Source organism: Marmota monax, unplaced genomic scaffold (assembly GCF_021218885.2).
Source record: "Marmota monax isolate L192 unplaced genomic scaffold, Marmota_monax_Labrador192_F-V1.1 WCK01_AAM20220418_F8-fsc00076, whole genome shotgun sequence".
Taxonomy (NCBI): domain Eukaryota; kingdom Metazoa; phylum Chordata; class Mammalia; order Rodentia; family Sciuridae; genus Marmota; species Marmota monax.
Window position 1 is genome coordinate 2331087 of NW_026692843.1, and position 25666 is coordinate 2356752.

At 34.4% G+C, this 25666-nt stretch overlaps 1 protein-coding gene across 5 annotated transcripts in view; it reads right to left on the reverse strand.

Moving 5' to 3' along the window:
• Nucleotides 1–25666, reverse strand: part of Eef1akmt2 (EEF1A lysine methyltransferase 2) — an 80862-nt gene that overhangs the window by 49463 nt on the left and 5733 nt on the right. For all 5 annotated transcript variants that reach the window (XM_058580728.1, XM_046448779.2, XM_046448780.2 and 2 more), the window contains 2 exons: nucleotides 6815–6922; nucleotides 3340–3556 (listed from right to left, as the gene is read on the reverse strand). In XM_058580728.1, the coding sequence (XP_058436711.1) occupies nucleotides 3340–3556; nucleotides 6815–6922 (325 nt within the window). The remainder of the gene's footprint in view (nucleotides 1–3339; nucleotides 3557–6814; nucleotides 6923–25666) is intronic.

The window sequence follows — 25666 nt, forward strand, 5'->3', positions numbered from 1 at the left end:
AAAAAAAAAAAACAGTGTTTTCTAAACTATAAAATAAGATATAAATGTAAAAACATTTTACTACTTTGTCTTTTAAAAGTAAAAACAGGGCTGGGATACAGTTCAGTTATACAGCACTTGACTAACAAATATAGCTGGAAAGTCACTCACAAAAATTGTTAACCTACAGTTTCCTTCAGTGATATGACTAATAGTTTGGGAGGATTTCTTTTTCTTGGGGTGATGGGTTTCTCCATTCCCTAAGTTTCCATGTTTTGCACTCAAATAAGTGTGGTAAGCAGAAAAAAAAAAAAAAAGGTTATATATTATGGTGACAACTGGACTTTAATACTTTATTTCACTGCACATTCTAATTTATATTCTTTACCAAACTTCACCAAATCTTAATAACTAAATATTAAAATACTCATTAAAACCTGATCATAAGGAGCTAGGGTTGTGGCTCAGTGGTACAGTGCTTGCCTGGCATGCATAAGGCACTGGTTTCAATCCTCAGAACCACATAAAAATAAAGATTGTGTCCACTAAAACTAAAAATAAATATTTTTTAAAAAACTGATCATAAGGCCACAGTTGCATACAACTTTAATCCCAGCTATGGGAGGCTAAGGTAAGAGAATCACAAGTCTAAGGCCAGCTTGGGCAACTTAGCAAGATCCATTCTCAAAAACTAAAAAGGCCTGGGGATATATAGCTCAGTGGTAGAGCACCTCTGCGTTCAATCCCCAATACTGGAAAGAAAAAAAAAAAAAATGATCATAAGAAAACTTTTCCAAAGGAGAATAAGCCATTTAATAATATATTTTAAGCTAGAAAATAGGGTCACTATGTTAAGTACATGAGTGTACAACATATTTGTTTTCAGAAAATTTTACCTATGCTTAAAATAAAAATTTTCAAGAGAAAAGAGAACAATGTCAATTTTCCAGGAACCACTTTTTAGCTCACTGAACCTAACCCTACAGAATTTATTATATTTCAGTAATGTAATACACCAAAATCTTAACTAGTCATTATATTTCATTGTTACAAATAATTTTATTATTTTAATTATATCTTAACTAGTGATTATATTCCATTGATAGTTACAAATTATTTTATGTATTGAGGTTAATATTTTCAATTTTTTTCAGAAAGATTCAGGATTATCTTTTAAGTAAAATAGACTGTCATTTTACTACAGTAGTTGTAACAAAGTCCTTTGGACATCAAATTAAAACAATCTAATATCTGGCAATTGATTAAAGTTATCTCTCACTAGAATGAAAACAGAAAATAATTATACTATATGAATAGGGCTATCCAGGAAAAATTCAAGCTTCATTTCAACAGTTTTATGAAACTCATTTCTAATGAGGAAAGAAGCAAAAAATCTTAAAAGCCTAGTGAGGCAAGCTTTGAATAAGGCCAATCTGAGGAGGCCTTCAGCAGTGATGAGTGGCAGAGTCCTTTTTTACTGACCTGTACATAACTCCAAACACCATTTTCTAAGAGACTTATACCTAAAAACAAAATCTTCAATGGAATGTAATGATTTCCTTAACATTTCCTGTTGTAACATTTTTGCTTATTTTAATTCTGTATTCAGTTCTAAAACTGAACATAAAGAGTTTACTCAATAGTTCTCAGACACAGACACATTTTTAAGTACTCAATACCAGGCTGAAGTCTGTTCCTCATTATCAAAGACAGACAAATACGTTTTTGTCTGCTGGTTCCAGGGGTAAAAGAGAACACCTGTATTTAAAAAACTAGGAAAGGAACCTGCCCTACGCAGTGTAATTCTGAGCATTTACTAAACTGTCAAGCTTCAGAAAAAGAGAAAGACTATTGATACAGGACCTAAAAAGTTCTAAAGGAAACAAATTTACATGGAAGATAATAAAATTAATGGCATAAAAGACAATAAATCATGTATAATTCTTGTTTTCCAGAGGCAATGGTAATGAAGCCACAGGCTCACATTTCCAGCCTCAAACACTTCTGGTTTTACATTATATAACATGTCAAAGTCATTAAGTGGACACAAAAGGATATGTGTTAAAAGAGTTCTCCATAGTTGAGTGTACTGGTGCACATCTGTAATCCCAGTGACCCCGGAGGCTGAGACAGGAATATCACAAGTTCGAGGTCAGCCTCAGCAACTTAGCAAGGCCCTAAGCAACTTAGTAAGATCCCGCCTCAAAAAAATAAAAAGGGCTAAGGATATGTATGGCTCAGTGGTAAAGCATCTCTAGGTTCAATTCCTAGTACCAAAAAAAAAGAAAAAGAAAAAAGAGTTCTCCCTATTAGTCCCCTTAATATCAGGTTAAAACCTAAGTTGTGGTATATGCAATATGGTTATAAATAATAATACACAGTAAACTGCTCCCTTAAGGTAACTGGTTTCTCATTAGCTTGTGACAAAGTTCAAATTTTTCAAATATTTAGTACCATATCATTCAGTTATTAAGACTTCATCCTGAAAATTCCTCCCATTCCTCTAAGAGAAAAATTAATACTAATCTGAAAAGGATTCTTAGGAAGAAGCAAGCTAATGCCTAAACATTCTCAAAATACTTTCCCGGAAATGCCCAGGCACTGTATAAATAAACTGGCAGATAAAATATTTCTTAAAACATTCAAGAAACAGTCTGTCAAAGAACTCAAAATGTTTTGTGTATAGATTATAGCTTCCTCAATCCTCACCAGACCCCAATTAGTAAAGACAGCACTAATCAGACTTGGCTAATGGGACAAAAAGAGCTCCTGATTTGGACCAAAACTGCGAAAAAAGGCAGAAATTTCCTTAAGAATAAGTAGGTAGAACTTCTAGCAATTCTCCCAATTTTGTTTCTGTGCAATGTTAACTGTTATATATACACTGAAAACAAGACAAATCCTAAATACCTAAATGACAACTAGAGCAAAACTATATATAGAACATCTGTCTATAAAATTAAACTCTCATGATGTAAGACCTTAAAAAACTATGTTCATTTGCATTATTATGGATTTGCCAGTGAATCAAAAGCACAATATATATACTTTTGATTCTCTAAATAATAGATTGTATCACTGAAATAAAGAACTTGATTTTTACTAGCTCATAAATTTTAGTACTTAACTGCCAGAATTTCTGGGGAAATTTTTTTAAAAGGCCTCTGGATCTCAACCAATGTTATTTCTCTGTGCTTTGTATATACAGTTAAAAGTTATTACCAAGGTCATTAACAGAGAAGAAAAGCAAGCAACTCCCACAAATAGGAAAGTAAAACACTACAGCACCAAGGGGAAAAACCCAGTTAAATACAAGAAACCTGAAGTAAACACATGGTTAAATATCATGTAGCCATTTACCTTCACTGAATTCATTTAGCAACTCTTCCTTGGTCCAATTACATGAAGTTATTAGGAAAAAACCTTTTACTCTTAACACGCTGGAGAGAGATTTCACATACTGCTTCCTCTTCTCAACTGCATTGTCAGGATTAAGGCTGATGGCATCAAAAGTTCCTTTATCAATACAAATATGAAATCCAGACAGCTTTGTGGAAAGATTCAAAAAGTCTTCTACCTAAATTAAAAATCAATGTCTGTGTGAGAACAATTAAGATATAATCTTCAAAGAATTTAAGTGACAACTTGTAAAAGATCATGAATAAAAACCCATTAATTACAACGGCATTTTACATATAATAAACATATTTTCAACTTTATAGCTAACTTTTATGAGTTTCATTCCAAAATCATTAAAGCCAAGATTAGTTAAGAGGGGTTGATAGGGTTTCCTGGACATTCCAAATGTCTTCAAATCTGGAAACAAATCAAAGCCAGGCGTAGTACTGCCTAATACTTGCACATTATAGTGCTCACAAGTCTGGTTTTATGAAAAAGTTGTTTGTGACAAAAAAGTAAAATATTTGACATATTTATCAAACTGACAAAAATCTATTTGGAATGCAGGCCACTGGAAATAAGATTGTTAGCTTATATTCCTAGTCGTGTGACCTAAAGTAAACATGGTAAATCAGAAATTCTTTTGCTTTGCCTTTTCAGCAGTCCACAAAACCCCTACTGAGTATAATAAATGACATGAAGCTCAAAAAATTAAATAACTGTTTAAACTGTGATTATTTAACTTGGTAAATACCATGAAGTTTAGATTTTTACAGTCATACATCAGCAACCTATTTGCAAAAACCCAACACAATTTAAGTATTTGAAACAGAGAGATGTCTCAATTTTATAAAATATTCACAAAAATTTACCAGTGGTCTTTATTCTTAAAAGCTACTTTTAAAAAAATCCAGTAATTAGCTCATGATTATTAATTCAAGTTTAATAAAATAATTGTAATGAGTTTTATGTAAAACCCCTACTGACTTAAACATGCGTATATTATGTACTTATGTTTGAAAATGGGTTTTGTCCTCTCCCTCATAACCAAAGTACAGAATTCATTATACTGAAACAAAATAATGACAATCACCTGAAGAGTTAACTTCAGAGACGTTTCCTCATCCTAAATACATGTACAAAAGTACTCCTATACTCAATAAATAGATTGTGTATACTTATGTGCATTTGCAGGTACTTTTCAAACACAAGATATAACAGTAAATTAAACAAAAAAGTTCCCTTAATAGAATATGCCTTGGGGCTGGGGTTGTGGCTTAGTGATAGCGCACTTGCCTAGCATGCATGAGGCACTGGGTTCAATTCTCAGCACCACATACAAATAAATAAAATAAAGGTTCCATCAACAACTAAAAAATATTTTTAAAAAAATACAATAGGCCTTATAGAGTCTATAAAAGGAGAGATAAACAATAAATAAGCTGCTATGGTTTGAATGTGTCTTCCAGAATTTGTATATTGGAAATTTAACCTCCAAAGTCATATGTTTGAAAGTAGGACCTTTGGAAGGTCCCTAGGTCATGAGAGCTCTCCTCATAAATGGATTAATGGGTTATTGAAGAAGTGGTTCTGTAACAAAAGTAACAAACTCTCTGTGGTACACTCGCTCTGTCTATATGATGTCCTCTGCAAGGTTATGATCCAGGAAAGACCTCGTTAGTGTGATGTTTTTTAGACTTCCCAGCCTCTAGACCTGTGAGCTAAATAAATCTTTTTATATATAATATATAAATCTTTTTATATTACCCAGTCTGTGGTATTCAGTGACAGCAGAAGGAAAAAGAAAAATACCCTAAGACATAAGCTAAAAAAATAATTTCAATAAAGTGCTATTAATAAGACAGTAGGTGACAGGGATAAGAAATATTTTGGGGACTGGGGATGTGGTTCAAGTGGTAGCACGCTTGCCTGGCATGCGTGCAGCCCGGGTTCAATCCTCAGCACCACGTACAAACAAAGATGTTGTGTCCGCTATAACTAAAAAATAAATACTAAAGTTCTCTCTCTCTCTAGACTCTTTCTCTCTTTAAAAAAAAAGAAAAGAAAAAGAAAGAAATATTTTGGAAGTAGTCTGGAAAGGCATTGCTAAGGTAATATTTGGGCAGAGATCAGAGTGATGAGAACAAGCCAAAAGTGCTAAGTAGTGGGACAAGAACAATGTTGGCAGAGGAAATCAGGACCAAAGAACAAGCTTAATATGTTTCAGGAAAAGAAACAGCCAGGGTGACTACAGAGTAATGGATAAAGGAGAAAACAAGTAAGAAATGAGGGACTTTGTAAGGCTGGGTTTGGGTTTTGGATTCCACTCTGAATACAAAGGAAAGACAAAGGCAGATTGTGAGCAAGAAAATGATGTGAATTGATTTACTCTGTGTGTGTGTGTGTGTGTATGTGTGTGTTGTATACTGGGGATTTAACCTAGAGGCACTTTATCACTAAGCCATAACCCCAGCCCTTTTTATATTTTTTCTATTTGAGACAAGGTCTTGCTAAATTGCTTTTAGGACCTTACTAAATTGCTGAGGCTGGCCACAAACTTGTGATCCTTCTGCCTCAGCCTGGAGTCACTGGATTATTATAGGCATGCGCCAGCGTGCCCAGTTAATTTACATTTTAAAAGATCCCTCTGGCTACCCTGTAGTATATGGGCATCAGAGCTGCAAGAGTAAAATAAGGCAAAATAAAGGGCTCCTTGCTGTGGTAGTCTAGACAAGAAATGATGGTAGCTTGGACTTGGCAGGTAGCACTTGAAGTATAAAAGGAATGCTCACATTTCTGATATACTCTGAGAATAAAACTAAAAGAACTGGAGAGAAGGTTCAAAGGGAAAAAAAGAAAAGATTCCAGGATGACTCCCTGGGTTTTGGGTTAGTGCAACATGGTGAAAGGTGGCATTATTAATAGAGACAGGAAAGACTAAGAGCATGTTTAAGGAGGAGCGTGTTTCATTTTGGTCTAACCAACCTAAGAGACTTAGTTATTCTAGTAGAACTTTAGACAGTTTTACATAATTCTGGAATTCAAGCAAGAGGTCTGGCTAGAAACAAAAATTTAGGAATCATGATCTCACAGAGTCTAGGACACAAAAATAAACCCAATGATCTTTGGGGGCATCATACCATTCTAGGAATCCACAGCTTTTTAATGTGGCTAAACCACAATTAGGTATTATTTTATGTTCTGCAAACATGCTGGGGAGTAGTATGAACACCCATGTACACAAGGAAGAAGATAATCCTCCTAAACTGACTAAATTAAAATTTTAATAGTTTTTTTTAAATGTTTCAATTTGTATTATTTATCCTTACTTTGAGTTCAAACAATCTCAGCACGTTTTTAATATACTTTGGAAACATTTAAACTTTATAACTTTTATTATAAACAAAAGAATTATAGGAATATAAAAAATAGTTACCTTCAAGTTAATGTTAGATAACCCTTCTTTCTCTATAATATTTCCAGAAAGCTGAATTGCAGAAGGAGAATAATCAATTCCAGTAATATTAGAAAAACCAAATTTTGCCTAAGACAAAGAAACAATGTAATACTTCAGTTTAAATTTTAATATAATGTTTCATCTCTGAATTACAATATTCCTTTAGTAGTGGAATTGTTTTAATTATTTTTTAGATCAAATGACATATAATATCCAATAATCCACCATGTTTAAATTTTATTGTACAGTCCAAACAGAAACCAAAAGTTTACATTTCTATGACAATTCATTTGGTTTTATAAATATTTTGATTTCTTTTTCAAAAAAAAAAATTCATTTTATCAAAGATAATAAAAATATATGTATTTTTTTTAAATATTTACTTATTTATTTATTTAAATAAATATTTATTTATTTATTTAAATATTTACTTCTGGGGCTGGGGATATGGCTCAAGCGGTAGCACACTCGCCTGGCATGCGCGGGGTGCTGGGTTCGATCCTCAGCACCACATACAAATAAAATAAAGATGTTGTGTCCACTGAAAACTAAAAAATAAATATTAAAAAAAAAAATTCTCTCTAAAAAAAAAAAAATTTACTCACCAATTCATACAAAAATGTATCATAAATTTTATTTAACCCAATTAAGTATACGAATAAATTAAATGCACATATAGGAAGTTATTGATTTTAAAGTTTTTCCCTCAGTGTAATTATAAATTATTCAATTCTCTACCAGCCATGTGATTAATCACCCTATTTGCATAGTACTTTTTCATTTTCTAAATATTCCATAATTTCATTAGAATTTTACAAAAACTATGCATTAGGCTGTACAGGGGCTAATAAGGAGTTAAAGAAAACTACTGGATTTGAGGATTTTGCCATTTATTAGCCACAAATCCTCCTAAGGTGTGAGGCACCTGTAGCAAAAGCATGGTGGCTTCTGTTATTCATCCATCCCCTAACTACAATGAACATTTTTAGACCAATGAAGCTAAAAACAATTTCAAAGGAAATTAAAAAAAAAAAAAAAGACAGCTGCAAAATATAGTGTGGTCTAAAATTCCCTTGGTGTTTTTCACCATTTACTAATTGGTTACCACCTTCAAAACTTAACCTACTCCCACACCACCCATTCAGACTTATCTAGGCTTTTCAACCCCAAGACACTGATTCCTAATCTAAACTCAATGAACAAATATACCAATTAATTTAGACAGGGCATGCATTTTTTTCTCCTTTTAATTACTTTTATGTTTAACCTTGAGATCTAAATATCTCCTTTTTTGATGCCAACATCCTATACTTTTAGCTGTCTCCCTTCCTACTATTTGGAATTTTCATTTCTTCTTCTTTTTTTTTTTTTAATTTGTTCTTTTTAGTTATACATGACAGTAGAATGTATTTGACATACATACATGGAGTATAACTTCCTATCCTTGCAGTTGAAGAGAATATACAGTTACATTGATTGTGTGTTTATTTTTATTTTTTTAGTTGTGGATGGACACAATACCTTTATTTTATTTATTTACTTTTATGTGCTGAGAATAAAGCCCAGTGCTTCACACATATTAGGCAAGTGCTCTACCACTGAGCTACAACTCCAACCCATGTGTTTATTCTTATAGCACAACTTATAAAAAACATAGACTGCCAGGCGTAGTGGCACACGCTTGTAATCCCAGCTGCTCAGGAGGCCAAGGAAGAAGAATCTCGAGTTCAAAGCCAACCTCAGCAACAACAAGGTGCTAAGCTATTCAGTGAGACCCTGTCTCTAAATAAAACACAAAATAGGGTTGGAGATGTGTCTCAATGGCCAAGTGCTCCTCAGTTCAATCCCTGGTACGCAAAAAAAAAAAAAAAAAAACACTTTCGGTTTCTAGAACAATCACTTGGAGCCTCAAACTATCTCCAATGTTTTCCACATTCAATTTTTGGCACCAATGAAAAATAAGCAGACATTCAAGCAAACAATAAATGATCAAAAAATCAAGAGAAAAACTAACATTAGAAACAGACCCAAAGGAGAATCAAATAAAAGAATTACCAGAAACTGAAATAAATGACAATGACAAGATGGAGAATTCTGGCAGAGAACTAAGAACTTTAACAATGAACTGAATAAATAACAGAACTAAAACACTCAATAATTAAATTAAGAAACTCAAGGGTGGGCTTGATAGCAGATTAGACACAGCAAAATATTTTTTTTTAAGTGAAGAAAATATCCCTCTTAAACTCAGAATGACCAAGGTATGAAAAATTAAAATGAAAAAAACCTAAAAACTCTAATATGGCACAGAATATAACCTTTGATATAAAAATATATGTAACCTCAGAAGAAGAAATGAGACTGGGGTAGAAAAGAAAAAGTATATGGATAAGCATTTTGCCATACTGACAAAGGGCCCTAAACCACAGATACAGAAGCCCTATAAACTTAAAGCAAGATTAAAAAAAAAAAAAAAATTCTTACATACATATTTCTGATGAAAACCAAAAACAGAAAAATTTCAAAAACATTCAGCGAGTAGAGGTGAGGAGCATAAGGGGTCAGATTATCTTCAAAAGGCCATCAGTTTTACAGTTGACAACAAATCACAAACAATAGACACCAAAAGACAATGAAATAAAAACACCAATCTAAAATTATTTGGCAAAAAAATATCTTCCAAAAATGTAGGTATAATCAATGGAAAAGTACTAAAAAAGCAATGGTCATCAATAGGTACTAACAACAAAAAGGCAGACAACCAAACATTCTATGCCACATGTGTATGCCACCACCTAAAAATGTACCTGCCTTTTTTGGTACATTTTTAAAAAAGAATGCAAAAATCTCTGAATCAGGGGTCAACAAACTTTTCTAAAAAGGAACGGAGAATATACATTTTAGGCTTTGCCAGCCACACAGTCTATGTTGCAGTTACTCAACTCTACCATTGCAGCACTCAAGCAGCCACAGACATTATGTAAATCAATGGATGTGGCTACATTCCCACAAATATATATAAAAACAAAGGAAGCCCAGATTTGACACATATGCTGTAGCTTGCCAAACTTTATTCTTTTTTTTTTTTATTTTAATATTTACTTTTTAGTTATCGGTGGACACAACATCTTTGTATGTGGTGCTGAGGATCGAACCCGGGCCGCACGCATGCCAGGCAAGCGCACTACCGCTTGAGCCACATCCCAGCCCCCAAACTTTATTCTTGATGTAACTTCCAACCTACAGTCAGTCAGTCAGTCGTACATAGGGAAGCATAAAACATGTTAAATCCTGCTATTAGACAATCCACACAGCGGAAAACCATTTGGGACAAATGAACTACTTTCTACAACAGATCAATTGTAAAGTTAAAGAAAAAGTGAAGAAAGAACTTTAAAAGCCTTGAAAGACATTTAGACCAGGGCTGGGGTTGTGGCTCAGTGGAAGAGCACTTGCCTAGCATGTGTGAGGTACTGGGTTCAATTCTCAGCACTGCATATAAATAAAGTCCATTGACAACTAAGGAAAATAAAAAATTAAAAAAAAGACACATAAACCAATTTGCAAAACCAATTTTTTTAATCAAAAAGAAACCAATTGCAATGTGTGGACTTACTACCAGAAAAGTCCATGAACTGGAAAACAGATTAATGTAAGTACTCAAATTTGACCAACAGAGGAAAAAAACGATTTTAAAAAAATGAACAGTGAGGAATACATATATAGGTCAATACAAAATGAACTGACACTTATATTTAGAAACTCTTGAAAGGCAACAGAACATAATTCAGAAAAGATGTATTTGGGGGCTGGGGTTGTGGCTCAGCGATAGAGTGCTTGCCTAACGTGTGCAAAGCTCAGGATTGATCCTCAGCACCACATTAAAAAAATAAATAAATAATATAAAGGTATTGTGTCCAACTAAAAAAAAAAAAACTTTGGAAAAAAAAGAAAAGATGTATTTGAAGAAATAAAGGCAAAAAATTCCCAAATTTTAAAGACATAAGATTTCAGTAAACACCAAATAGGATAAGCACAAAGGAATCTAAGCAGCACATCATAAAGTACACTGCTAAAAACTAAAGATAAGAAAATTGTGATAGCATCCAGAAAAATGACACATTTATGGGAAAACAACAATTCAAATGACTACAGATTTCTCATCAGAAACAATGCAAGTCAGAAAAAGAGGCAGAACATTTTCAAAGTATTGAAAGGAAAAAAAGAGCTCAGAATTCTATATTCAACAAAATTCTATATTCAGCCTATAGTGCCAGATACACAGGAGATGCAGGCAGGAGACTGAAAAGTCCAAGACCAGCCTGAACAACTTAGCAAACCCCCATCTCACAATAAAATTTAGGGCTGCACCCACCTGATTCCCAACTTTTGGCCATCCCACTGAGTATTCCTGGACCTAGTCACATATGCAGGAAGAACAAAGCAAGCCTAAGATATATAAAAAGGCAGAACACTTCCCTTCTTGGGATACCAGGATACCAGCTATGGCCCACTTCTCCTTCCCAGGAGAAGTCTATGTTACCTCTTTTTAAATAAAACCTGATTTATTTAAAAAAAAAAAAAAAAGACATGAGAGTATTTTCCCCTCGTGAGCTGGCCATGCAAGGACACATCAAGAAGATGGCCATCTGCAGAACTTGAGGGGAGCTCTCACCAGATACCACATCTAATGGCCCCCTTATCTTGTACTTACCAGTCTCCTGAGCAGTAAGAAATAAATTTCTATTATTTATAAACGGAAAAAAAAACATTAGGGCTGGAAATGTGGCTCAATGGTGAAGTATTTGCCTGGCACACACGAGGCCCTAGGTTCAATCTTCAGTAATTGAAAAAGAAAAAAAAAAACCCTTAGACAAAAAGGTAAAATAAAAACATTCTCAGATAAAGAAAAAAATTTGTTGACATAAAACTCTCTTTAAAATGATTTTTGAGGGGCTGGGGATGTGGCTCAAGTGGTAGCGCGCTCGCCTGGCATGCGTGCGGCCCGGGTTCGATCCTCAGCACCACGTACAAAAAAAAAAAACAAGGATGTTGTGTCCGCCGATAACTAAAAAATAAATATTAAAATTCTCTCTCTCTCTCTCTCTCCTCTCTCACTCTCTCTTTAAAAAAAAATGATTTTTGAAGCAAGTTCTTCAGACAAAAAAATATTTTAAAAAATTTACAAGATCAAGAATAAAGGAAAAATCAGCAGAAGTAAATATGTGGGTGAAAGAACTCTTCTACTGAGTTCTTTAAAATATGTTTGATGTTTGGAAGGATAAACATTATCTGATGGAATTTTCAATGTACACAACAGTTATATTTAAGACAACTAACATAAAAAAGGGAAGGAGCTAGAGGGTAGAGCTAAGCAGGGAAGCACTTGCCTAGCATGCTCAAGGACTTGACTTAGATGTCCAGCACCCCAAAGGAAAAGATACACACACATACACACACACACACAAGCACACCAGATAAATAACCCATATATGGACAAAAGAAAAAGAACCCATACAAGGTAAGGATTTGACATGCCACATAAAGTGGTAAAATTCTAATTATAAGAGTAGACCTACAGGGCTAGCACATGGAAGGCACTACTGGGTTGGGTCTTCAGCACCACAAAAAATAAAATAAATAAAATAAAGGTATGTCCATTTAAAACTAAAAATATTTTTTTAATCCTAAAAAAGAATTTTTTTAAAAAAAGTATACTACAGTGGCACATACAGGTAATCCCAGCAACTGGGAGGCTGAGACAGGAGGATCGTAAGTTCATCATAAAGCCAGTCTCAGCAACTTAGCAAAGCCCTATGTAACTTAGTGAGACCCTGCCCCAAAATATAAAGTAAAAAGGGTTCGGTGGAGCTGGGGTTGTGGCTCAATTGTAGAGCACTCACCTAGCATACATGAGGCACTGGATTCAATCCTCAGCGTCACATAAAAATAAATATATTGTTTCAATTCCCAGCACCACACACACACACACACAAATAAATAAATAAATTGTGTTCACCTAAAACTAAAAGCTAAATTAAAAAAAAAGTTCAGTAGTAAAGTACTCCTGGGTTCACTTTCCAGTACCAAAAAAAGATTTGCAAATATTGTATGTAATGTAATCTACACAGCAACCACTAAATAAAGCCATAGAGATATAGTCAAATCCATATAGCAATCACTAAAACAAGTATACAGAGAGTTATAAAAGGAGACAAACATAAATTGAAATGGAATGCTTAAAAAATGTTCAAAAAAAAAAAAAAAAGCAAGAAAACTGGGCATGGTGGCACACGCCTGTAATCTCAGCAGCTCAGGAGATTGAGGTGGAAAAATCTAGAGTGTGAGGGCACAACTTAGCAAGGCCCTAAGCAGCTTAGCGAGACTCTGTCTCAAAATAAAAAGGGGATATAGCTCAGTAGTTAAGTACCTCTGGTTCAATCTCTGGTACAAAAAAATATATATAAATATAAATATATAAATATATATATATATATATATATATACACATACATACATGTAGAAATAAATTAGGAAAAAAGAACAAAAACAGAGGGAGAAAGGAGAAAATAGATAAAAAGAAATGTAGATCTAAATTCAAACATCAATAATTACATTAAACATAAATGTTTCAAATACACTCATTAAAGCACAGACATTTTTAGCATGGATAAAAAGCATGATCTAACTATATGCTGGCTGTGAGAATCCTCTTCAAATACAATGATGAAGGGAGGTTAAAAATAAAAAAGATACACTACACCAAAACTAACCAAAAAAAAGCCAAATATCACACCAACCAGGATGGCTACTATCAAAAAGACAGACAACCTCTTGTGTATAACTAATTAGAAGAAATTTTTAAAATTTTCAAATTAAAAAAAAAGAAGAAGACAGATGGGTGCCATGGCATATGCCTGTAATCCCGATGTCTGGGAAGGCTGAGACAGGAGGATCAGGAGTTCAAAACCAGCCTCAGCAAAAACAAGGCACTAAGCAACTGGGGTGGACCCTGTCTCTAAACAAAATACAAAATAGGGCTGAGGATGCGGCAAAGTAATGGAGTGCCCCTGAGTTCAATCCCTGGTACCACCACCCCCCAAAATTACAAACAATAAAAAGTGCTAATTAGAATATGGATACATTTACATGTTCCTACTACATCGCTCATTAAAAATGTAAAATAGTACAGCCATTGTAGAAAACAATAGTTCCTCAAATCAAGTATATGACTCAAAAATTCTACGCTTATATGCCCAAGAGAAGTAAAAACACACAGAAAGACTTTCACACAAATTTTCATAGAAGCATTTTTCATAATAGCCAAAAACAGAAACAACCTAAAACCCATCAATCAGTGAATGGATAAATAAAATGTGGTATTATCCATACAGTGGAATATTATTCAGCCATATAAAGCAATGAAGTCTTGATGTGTACGAACCTTCCCCCTTTTGTGCTGGGGATTGAACCCAGGACCTTGTGCATGCCAGGCAAGCACTCATCCAACTGAGCTATATCTGAAGCCCCTGATTTGGATCAATCTTAGCAATACTGTGTTAAGTGAAAGATACCATACACAAAAATCCACATATGAAATGTCCAAAATAGGCAAATCCAAAAAGACAAAGCAGACTAGTGGTTGCTAGGGGATGAAGGGAAGGGAGCATGCACAGTGAATGCTGATGAGTACAGAGATCCTTTTTGGAGTGACAAAAATATTTTTGAACTAAGGTGTACAACTTTATGAATATACTACGAAGAACTTAACTGTATATTTTAAAAGAGTAAATTATATCTAGATTTAAATTAAAAAGATGAAATGAGTTATTAACATCAAAGTAAAATTCAAAGCAAAAAATACAAAGGTTAAAAAGCAACATTATATAATAAGTGTCAATTCATTAACACACACACACACACACATACGCAAATCCTAAATGTTTATGCTCCTAACAGATAACAGAAAAATCCCCCAGACTTAGAAATTTAACAACAGAATTCTAAATAATGCATGGATAAAAAGAGAAAAAATAGAAAATAGTATGGACTGAGTGAAAATAAAAACACAAAACATCACACTTGGGGCTGGAGATGTGGCTCAAGCGGTAGAACACTTGCCTGGCATGCGTGCAGCCCGGGTTCGATCCTCAGCACCACATACAAACAAAGATGTTATGTCTGCCGAGAACTAAAAAATAAATATTAAAAAATTCTCTCTCTCTCTCTCTCTCTCTCTCTCTAAAAAAAAAAAAAAAAATCACACTTTGTGAGCTGTAATAATATTACAGATAAATTCATAGTATTAAATGTTTATATTACAAAAGTCCCAATAAGATTCTACTCCAAGAAGCTTATTAAGAAAAGGAGCAAAATGAATTATAAAGCAAGAATAAAAATAAGAACAGAATTCAACAAAAATGAAAACATAAAAATAATAAAGAAAGTCAACAAAAATAAAAGGTGTCTCTTTGGTTTTGGATTCAGGGCAACGTTGACTTCATAAAATGATTTAGGGGAGCATTACTTTTTTTTAAATGATTCTGTGGAAAATCATTCTTGTATGTTCAGCAGAATTCTCAATGAAGCAAAAAAATTCTATGAAAAGATTTAAAAATAATAACCTATTTCTAGAGCAACTGCAAACTACTAATGCTAATTAGTTTTATTACAATACTAATAGAAAAGATAGGATATAATTACACATTCCACAGACATTAAAGGATAGTTAAGAGAATACTATACAGAACTCTATGCACATGAATTCAAAATGAACCAATTCCTCAAAAACCACAAACGATGTAAACTCACTCAAATGCAATAGCCTGAATAACACAATAACTGTTAAAGAACTGAATTCATACTTTAAAACTTCAGATTAAGAAATCTCCAGCCTAGGAGCATTCAAGGCCTCTTAGGGCAACAGACCTAGGTTACAGACCAGGTCCAGAGTTGTCTGCAGAGTAGACAGTTTGGAGCAAGGACCTGACTATTTCCTAAGATCAGTGCTATATTTTGATTGGGAGCAAGCAATGTGTGATTTTACATGGACCATGCTGCAGCTTGGAGAAGGCTGGGGGAAAAGTGCTGAGAATATGGCTCTGTGGGAGAGTCACTGGGTTCAATCCCCGGTACTGCCAAAACAAAAACAAAACAATAATAATGAAACAACAGGCCAAGGGAGTGCGCCATGAGCACAGAAAACTACAGCTTGGTTAGGGACTGAGAAAGGTGGGAAGGAAGGAAAAGAAACCAAAGAAAGAAATCTCCAGGCTAAATGGCTTGAGAATTCTACCAAACATACAAGAAGAAATAATATGTACTCTACAATCTCTTCAAAATCAAAAAGGATGGGATGAATGCTCCCCAAATCATTTCATGAGGCCTGTCAGCATTAACACCAAACAGAAACAGTATAAGAAAGGAAGACATTACCAACATTTCCCATAAATATAAATGCAAAAATCTTAACAAACTGAACCCAGGAATATATAAACAGAATACACTGTGAACCAACTGGGACTTATTCTGGGAAGGCAACACTGGCCAACATCTGAAAAAAATCAATCAACATAATCAACTACATTAACAGTCTAAAGAAGAAAAACTTCATGATCATAGCCAATGATCTAATTTTATTTTTTCCTTAAATTCAACATCCATTCTATAAACAGAAAGAAACTTCTTCAACTTGATAAAGGTCATCTAAAAAAATATCCTACAGGCTACACTACTCTTAATGGTGAGAAAATGAAACTTTCCCCCAAACTGAAACAAAGCGAGAAAATTCCCTCACAACTCTTCATCAACATTGTATTGGAAGTCTATCTAGAGGCAAGAGAAATAAATCAAAGGCCCAAAAACTGGAAAGAAGAAATAAAACTGCCCCTATGTACAAAAAACATGATTATCTGCATAGAAAATCCTAAGAAATCCACCATAAAATTCCTTCAATTAATAAATGCAATGTTGCAGAGTATAAGTTCAGCTAATTTGTATCAGCAATATATCAATATGGTTGATATAAAAAAAAAAAATCAACCACACTTCTGGCAACAATTAGAACCTGAATCTCAAAAATAATACCATTTAAAATAGCTCTGGGGGAAAAAAAGATATGTCTAAAAAATATGTACAGGATCTATTTTTTTTTTAAAGAGAGTGAGAGAGAGAGACAGAGAGAGAGAGAGAGAATTTTTAAATATTTATTTTTTTAGTTCTCAGCGGACACAACATCTTTGTTTGTATGTGGTGCTGAGGATCGAATCCAGGCCGCACGCACGCCAGGCGAGCGCACCACCACTTGAGCCACATCCCCAGCCCTGTGCAGGATCTAAATAAATAAAAAGACACATTAAATTCATAGATTAGAAGAACAAGATACTAAAAGTATCAATTCTCCTCAAGTTAAGGATTCAGGTCAACCCCAATCAAATTTGCAGCATGAATACTTTTGCAGACAATCTAATTCTAAACTTATTTAGAAACATGAAAGAACTATAGTAGCCAAAATATTTTAAAAAAGAGAAAAAAACTGGAAGAATCATACTACTCAATTTTAAAATTAAAATTTAAAAAGCTACATTAATCAAGTATTAGTAAAGAGACAGACAACACATATCAATAAAATAGTATGCAGAGTCCAGAAACAGACTCACATAAATATATGTGGTCAACTGATTGTTCATGAAAGCGAAAATACAATTCAGTGAAGAAAGGACAGCTTTTTAACAAATGGTATTAGAACAATGAGATTTGCTTTATAAAGAAAATCTCAACTGAAACCTAATACTTTATGTGAACATTAATTTTAAAAGTATGCAAAAATCCAAATTTATTGTTCTAAAACTCTAGGGAAAAAGGGAAAAGGAATGAAGCAAAGGATTATTAGCCATGTCACCAAAAGCACAATGCATAAAAGACAAACAGTAATCAGTACTTCAAAATTATAAAGTTTTATTCTAAGAAAGATCCTGGGAAGAGGATGAGAAGGAAACTACAGACTGGGAGGGGGAAAAAATTGTAATCACATATCAGGGAAAGGACTTGTATCGAGAATATATACATTTTAAATATTTTTTATTGTCAATGACCTTTTACCTATTTATTTTCTATTTATGTGAGGTGCTGAGAATCGAACCCAGTGCCTCACATGTGCTAGGTAAGCCCTCTACTGAGCTACAACCCCAGCCCTCATCTACCAACTGAGCTATACCCCCAGCCCCCTCAGAATATTTTTTTAAAACTCAAAAATTCAACAAGCAAACAACCACTTTAAAAATGGGCCAAAAAAAAAAAAAAAGGCTTGAAATTTCATCAAAGATATATGGCAAATAAGCATGTGAAATCCATGTTGTACACCATTAGCCATTAAGGAAATACAAATTAAAACCATGATTTGATCCACTGTATGCATATTAGAATATCTAACAGAAAATTTTAAAATATTGACAATTAAAAGTATCAGCAAGGTCACAGACCAACTCAAACTATCATACATTGCTCATGTACATAAAAAATGGAATGGAGGGCTGGGGGTGTAGACATATGCCTGTCATATGTGAGGTACTGGGTTGGATCCTCAGCACCATATAAAAAACATAAATTAAAATAAAGGCATTGTGTTCATCTACAACTAAAAAAAAATATTTAAAAAAAAAACAGGAAGAGCTGGACACAATAGCACACACCTGTAATTCCAACAGCTTGGGAGGCTGAGGAAGCCTCAGTAATTTAGTGAGACCCTGTCTCAAAATAAAAAAATGAAAGGGCTCAGTTGGTAGAGTGCTTGCCTTGCATGCACAAGGCCCTGGGTTCGATCCCCAGCAAAAAAAATAAATTAATTAATTAAATAAAAAAATTAAAATTAAAATAAATGAAAAAAAAAAACTGGGGATGTAGCTCAGTGGTTAAGCATACCGGGCTCAATCCCTGATGTCCTCCCTGCCAAAATAAGGAAAATGGAAAATAGTTTGGCAGTTTATAGTAAAGTTTAATGTATTTTATACTAGAGAAATTAAACATATGTTCACATAAAAACCTGACACCAAAAACTGGCATCAACCCTAATGGCCTCCAACAAGTAAACAGATGAACAAACTGTGATACATCCACGCAACAGAATGCTTCTCGGCAATGAAGAATACAGACTATTGACACATGCAAAAATGTGGGCAACTCTCAAAAGAATTATGCTGAAGCAAAAAAGACTGCCTCAAAGAATCATATACCACATAATTCCATTCCATAGGACATTCTCAAAACCTTAAATAATGAGAACAGATGAGTGGCTAAGAGCATAGAACGGGTGGTTATGCATTTTCTGATGAAGTTTGATGAAGTTCTCTGTATCCTGACTGTGCTGGTGATTACATGAATCCCTACAGGTGTTAAGTTCACAGAACAGGGCCTGGGCATATAGCTCAGTTGGTAGAGTGTTTGCCTCACATGCACAAGGCCCTGGATTCAATTCCCAGCAACAAAAAAAATAGTTCACAGAACAGTTAAGCATAGTGGTACATACATGCCTATCATCCCAGCAACATGGGAAGCTGAGACAGGAGGACTGTAAGTCTAAGGCCAGCCTTCACAAGTTAATAAGACCCTATTTCAAAATACAAAAATTTTTAAAAGGTAGGGGTTGGTGATGTATCTTAGTGGTAAAGCACTCTGGGTTCAATCCCCAGTAGTAAAAAAAAAAAAAAAAAAAAAGATGTATGCCTCCTCAAATTGATCCATATATGCACAACAATTCCAATTAATCCAGTTGTTTTTCTCCTAGAAGTGATTAAACTGACTTTACAATTTAAATGAAAAGTCCAAGATCTAATAGCCAATAACACAATAGTGGGAAAGAGATGCAAGCTGGACATCTTACATTAACCAAGTATGAAGACTTAAAAAATAAAGCAATCATTTAAGAATAAGGTTAAAAAGGAAGACACTAGAGAATTTAGAAAGAGGCCCAAACATACACTGTTACTTGACTTATGAAAGAAGTGCTACAGTATATTGGTAGAAAGACAGGATATTTCAAAAATTGGTGCTGGATTATCTGGATATTCATAGGGGAAAAATAAACCTCACAGCATACAGAACAACTGAGAGGTAATTAAATGTGAAAAAGAAAGCAAAAAAGAAAAACTTTAAGAAAAACTTTTAGAAAACAGGAAAATATTTTAAGAATTCTGGGCAGGCAAATATTTCTTAAACAACAGACAAAAGCACCAGTTGACAAAAAATTATATAGGGCTGAAGTGGTAGAGTACTTGCCTAGCATGCATAAGGCCCTGGGTTCCATTCGTAGGACCAAAAAAGACAAAAAAAAAAAAAAAAAAACTGAACCATTTGTTAAAATCAAAGAACTCCTGTTTGTCAAAAGATTCTATTAGCCTATAATCCCGAGAGTCTGAGAAGAATTTGAGGCCAGCCTGAGCAATGTAAATGGACCCTGTCTCAAAACACAAACAACAACAAAAAAAATCTATTAAATAAAAAGTTGAAAAGACAAGTCACAGACTGGATAAGACATTTGCAGTACTAAGGTCACTATAACCAGTTGGCAAATAAGCAACTGAAAAGGTGTTCAACATCTCTGGTGTTTAGAAAAATGTAAACTAAACCCTAGCAAGAGGGCTGGGGTTGTGGCTCCAGTGGTAGAGTGCTCATCTAGCACATGCAAAGCCCTGGGTTCGATCCTCAGCACCACATTAAATAAATAAATAAAGGCGTTGTGTCCAACTACAACTAAAAAATAAATATGTAAAAAAAAAAAAAAAAAAAAAAAAACCTAGCAAGAAACTGCTACATACCAAAAATAGTTAATTTGTGATGATATAAATCACAACGGTGGCTTACCTTTTAAAGGGAATGAGTGGAAGTTGTGCACAAGAGGATTCTATGGTGCTGGCAATGCTTTATTTAAATTTGTATCAGTCTAGTGAGAAACACAAAGGTATTCATTTTATAAAAGCTCTATACTTAAGACAAGCTCACTTTTCTATATAAATTATATTTTCCTATATAAATTATATACTTCATTTAAGAAGTTCATATTAAAAAAGAAAAAATTTCCCATAAGCTACTCCAAATCTAGGTGATTTCACCAATGATTTTACTAAAAATTTACACACACTTTCAAAAAAATAAAATCTCTCATTTAATGAGGCCAGAGTAACCTGACACCACAAACTTGACAAAGAAATTATAAGAAAATTACAGGACAGTCTCTATTATGGGTAAAGTTGTAAACATTCTAAAAATACATATGTTATACTGAATCTCGTGACATATATAAATTGGGTTTATTCCAAGAAAGCACTCAACATTTGAAAATGAATTAATGTAATTCACCAACATCAAAAGACTAAAAGAAAAAAATCATGATTATCTGGATACAACCAGATTTGTAAGAAAAGCACTATCTCAGCAAATTAAGAAACTTCTTCAAACTGATATGGAGTTTATCTACAAAACAAACCTATGAGCTTGCATCACACCTATGAGTGAAATATTAAAAGCATTCTCTGATAAAGGAAAAAAGACAAGGATGCCTTTTATCACCACTTTTCAATATTCTACTAAAGTCTTAAGACAGTTAAGAAGAAGGAAAAAAAGCTATAAAATTTAAAAGGAAGTGAAAGAACGAACAAGGCTCGTTGTGGAGAAGATGCCTGTTTATTGAGGAACAGCTCTACATATTTACAGAGCCTGGGGTGGTTTGACAGCTTAACAGTTTAATGGTTTGACAGTTGGCATGGGGTGCTTTCTGACTGGTTGTAAGGATCATGTGAGCCAGCAGGACTAATCTGATTGGTGGGTAAGGATCATGTGAGCCAGCAGGGCTCACCATTGGACAGCTCTTCTCGGGGGATGGGAAAGGTAGTCTCTGGAGCCAGGGCCACTCCCAACAGGAAGGAATAAAACTGCCAGTATTCCCAGTGTACAAAATTATATATAGGGGCTGGGGATGTGGCTCAAGCAGTAGCGCGCTTGCCTGGCATGCATGCGGCCCAGGTTCGATCCTCAGCACCACATACAAACAAAGATGTTGTGTCTGCCGAAAACTAAAAAATAAATATTAAAATTCTCTCTCTCTCTCTCTCTTAAAAAAAGCATACAAAATTAAAATAAACATTAAAAAAATTATATATATATATATAAATCTGAAAATATATAAATTTTTAGTCTCAAAATCATTATTGTCTACAAGCAAACTTTTAAAAAACTGAAAAGAATCTATAAATAAAAAGATATGAATAAATGAAACTGAGGTCTTGTAGAAGGAACCCTACACAGCAATGAAAATTGATGAACTACTGCTACTATCACAAACAACTTGAGTAAATCCCATATAATGTTGAGTAAAGGACAGAAGAGCACACACCAAAGAATTCCACTTATACATTCAAAAACAGGCAAATATGGGGCTGGGATTGTGGCTCAGCAGTAGAGCACTTGCCTAGCACGGGCGGGACCCGGGTTCTATCCTCAGCACCACATAAAAATAAAGGCACTGTGTTGTGTCCATCTACACCTAAAAAGTAAATATTAAAAAAAAAACAAACAGGCAAATAAATCCATTAAGTTAAGATGTTAGAACATAGTGGTTACTTTTAGAGAAGACAGGGAATTATGACTGGTAGAGAGTTTAAGGCAAGTTTCTAAAATATATTACATCTTGAATAGAATAACTGCTACAACGTGGGTATGCTCATTTGGTGATAATTCATTGAGCTGTAGACTTCTGATTTGTGCACTTTAAGGCATATATGTTATGTGCAAATGTTTCAAAAAAGCTTACTACAAATTTTTCTAAGCATGCTCCACTATTAAAACATATCAATGAAGCTGGCCTCAGTGGCGCACACCTGTAATTCCAGCAGCTTGGGAGGCTGAGGCAAGAGGATAGAAAATTCAAAGCCAGCCTCAAGCAATGGCGAGGAGCTAAACAACTCAGTGAGACCCTATCTCTAAATAAAATACAAAATACGTCTGGGAATGTGGCTCAGTGTTCGTATGCCCCTGAGTTCAATACCCAGTATCCCAAAAAAAAAAAAAAAATCTTAATGGCTGCACTTCTTTTGTTCTTAAAAGCAAAACCTAAGTTCCCAAGTTCACTCTTTGTTTTGTTTTGTTTTTTTAGTTGTAGATGGACACAATACCTTTATTTTATTTATTTATTTTTATGCGGTGCTGGAGATGGAACCCAGTGCCTCACACATGCTAGGCAAGCACTCTACAACTGAGCCACAACCCCAGTCCAAAAACCTAAATTCTTAAGCATGGCAAAATACATCAGCTATCTTTGACTTAATTCTCAACTCTATCCACCCTCCACACTTCACGTCTCAATTTACCACATTATTTACAGGCCCAGGGCATGATATGCTGCTTTAATCTTTATGTCTTTACTAGTTCCATTGCCTGAAATTTTTTTCAAGCTTACACTCCACCCACTCACCATACACTGCCCCTGCACATTTCACCAATTTGGATGTTAACTCCTTCAAGGCCATTCCCTAGCCCTCCTTAGGACTAACCACTCCCAGGCCAGGGATATAGATCATCATTAGAGTGCTTGCCTAGCATGTAAAAGACCTGGGTTCAATCCCTAGTTTTAAGAGAAAAATAAATAACAGGTCCCTCTCTTCTGTACTGAGTTTATCTATTACCACAGAGATCAAACTATACCCTAACTATCTGCATTTCAAACCATCTCTATGAAACCAGGAATAATTCAAGCACAAAATCTAAATTTTGATGTTTCCAGTACCTAGCATAAGGCTTAGCACATGCTTGTTACTCAATAAATTTCACTCATTCATACATGTGTCTACAAATCAGGCTGTCCAACCATTTAGGATGAAGTCTAAATCTTATACATTCTCCATAGCAATGAGCACATTATAGGCACACTATAGTGATGCTATAGCCAGTAGTGAACTTGTATTGAAATTCAGTTCCATGGACAAAATGCTCTTTACAAATCATACGCTCACCTAAGATAAGTACATATGCCTATTGGAATTGCAAATGGTCATCTTCCTGGTGTTTTGAGCTAGAAGAAACCAATAGAAATCACTTAGTCAAAATCCAAACCCAGAGAAATTAAGGTGCTTGCTCAAGGTCAAGGCTATAGCAAGAACCAAGACTGATTCAGATCCCCTGGCTTCTCATTAAGGCACTGGGATTTAAATCCCAGAGGACACAATCCCAAACATTATAATCCAGAATGCTGAACAAAAGATCAAAATCCCTAAAGTATAAAATCTTGAAAGATCAAACTCTTGAAAATATAAATGTGGGGCTGGGGATGTGGCTCAAGCGGTAGCGCGCTCGCCTGGCATGTGTGCGGCCCGGGTTCAATCCTCAGCACCATATACAAACAAAGATGTTGTGTCCGCCAAAAAAAACACTAAAAAAAAAAAAAAAAAAATTCTCATTCTCATTCTCTCTCTCTCTACAAAAAAAAAAAGAAAATATAAATCTGAAAAAAATAATCTTTTTCTCGCGGGGGCAGGATACCGGGGATTAACTCAGGGGCACTCGACCACTGAGCCACATCCCCAGCCCTGTTTTTTTGTATTTTACTTAGAGACAGGGTCTACGCTGAGTTGTTTAGCACCTCTCTTTTTGCTGAGGCTGGCTTTGAACTCGCAATCCTCCAGTCTCAGCCTCTCAAGCAGCTGGGATTACAAGCATGCACCACTGCACCTGGCTAAAAAAAATAATCTTTCCAATAAAGATATTTTACATGCCAGGCACAGTGGTGTCTGCCTATAATCCCAGCCACTCAGGAAGCTGAAGCAGCAGGATCGAGAGTTCAAAGCCAACCTCAACAATTCAGCGAGACTTTAAGCAACTTAGCCACACCCTGTCTCAAAATAAAAATAAAAAAGCCTGAGAACGTGGCTCAGTGGTTAAGCATCCCTGGGGTTCAGTCCCCTAGTACCAAAAAAAAAAAAAAAATGCATTTTACATTTTTAAAAAGAGATCTGAGAAACATAAAACATGACAATGCTTCATAGGCCACTTTAAATAATAAGACAATAACATATGTTTTGCAAGCATTAACACTGAACACTTTGCAAAAGTATAATATTTATGAACAATATTTGTAAAAAAAAATATATCAAACTAGTTATAATGGTGCACACCTATAATCCCAGCTACTCAAGAGGCTGAAGCAGGAGTATTGGTCAGCCTCCATGACCCTGTCTCAAAATAAAACATAAAAAGGACAGGAGATGTAACTCAGTGGTAGAGCACCTCTGGTTTCAATTCTTAGTACTGGGGGTGGGGTAGGGGGGATAACCTTAAAAATTAAAAAAAAAAAAAAAGTCAAAAAGTGAAATACATAAACATAAATCACTATGACTAGAAATTGTGTAAACCCAGTTTTATAATTGCAATCATCTGAAATATTGTGAAAGACAACCTATATTTTTTTAGGTGACATCAAAAACCACAATGTGTTAGTATCACACATGCATTTGCTTGAAGAACAGAGGTGGTGAAATTTTATCTTTCAAAAATGCAGATGTACAAAAAAGACATCTCTTCATTTACTGAGGAATTTTCAATATTTTTATGTACAAGTATAATGCCCACATACTAATTCAACATTGTTGCTAATGCACATTTGCAGGATTTAATTTGTAAAAAAATGCATAAACAAATTAGAATTCTCAAAGTCTTTACAAAATTTATACCTCTGTTATTTTTTTTTTTTTTTAATATTTAATTTTTAGTTGTAATTGGACACAATATCTTTATTTTATTTTTATGTGGTGCTGAGGATCGAACCCAGGGCCTTGCACATGCTAGGCG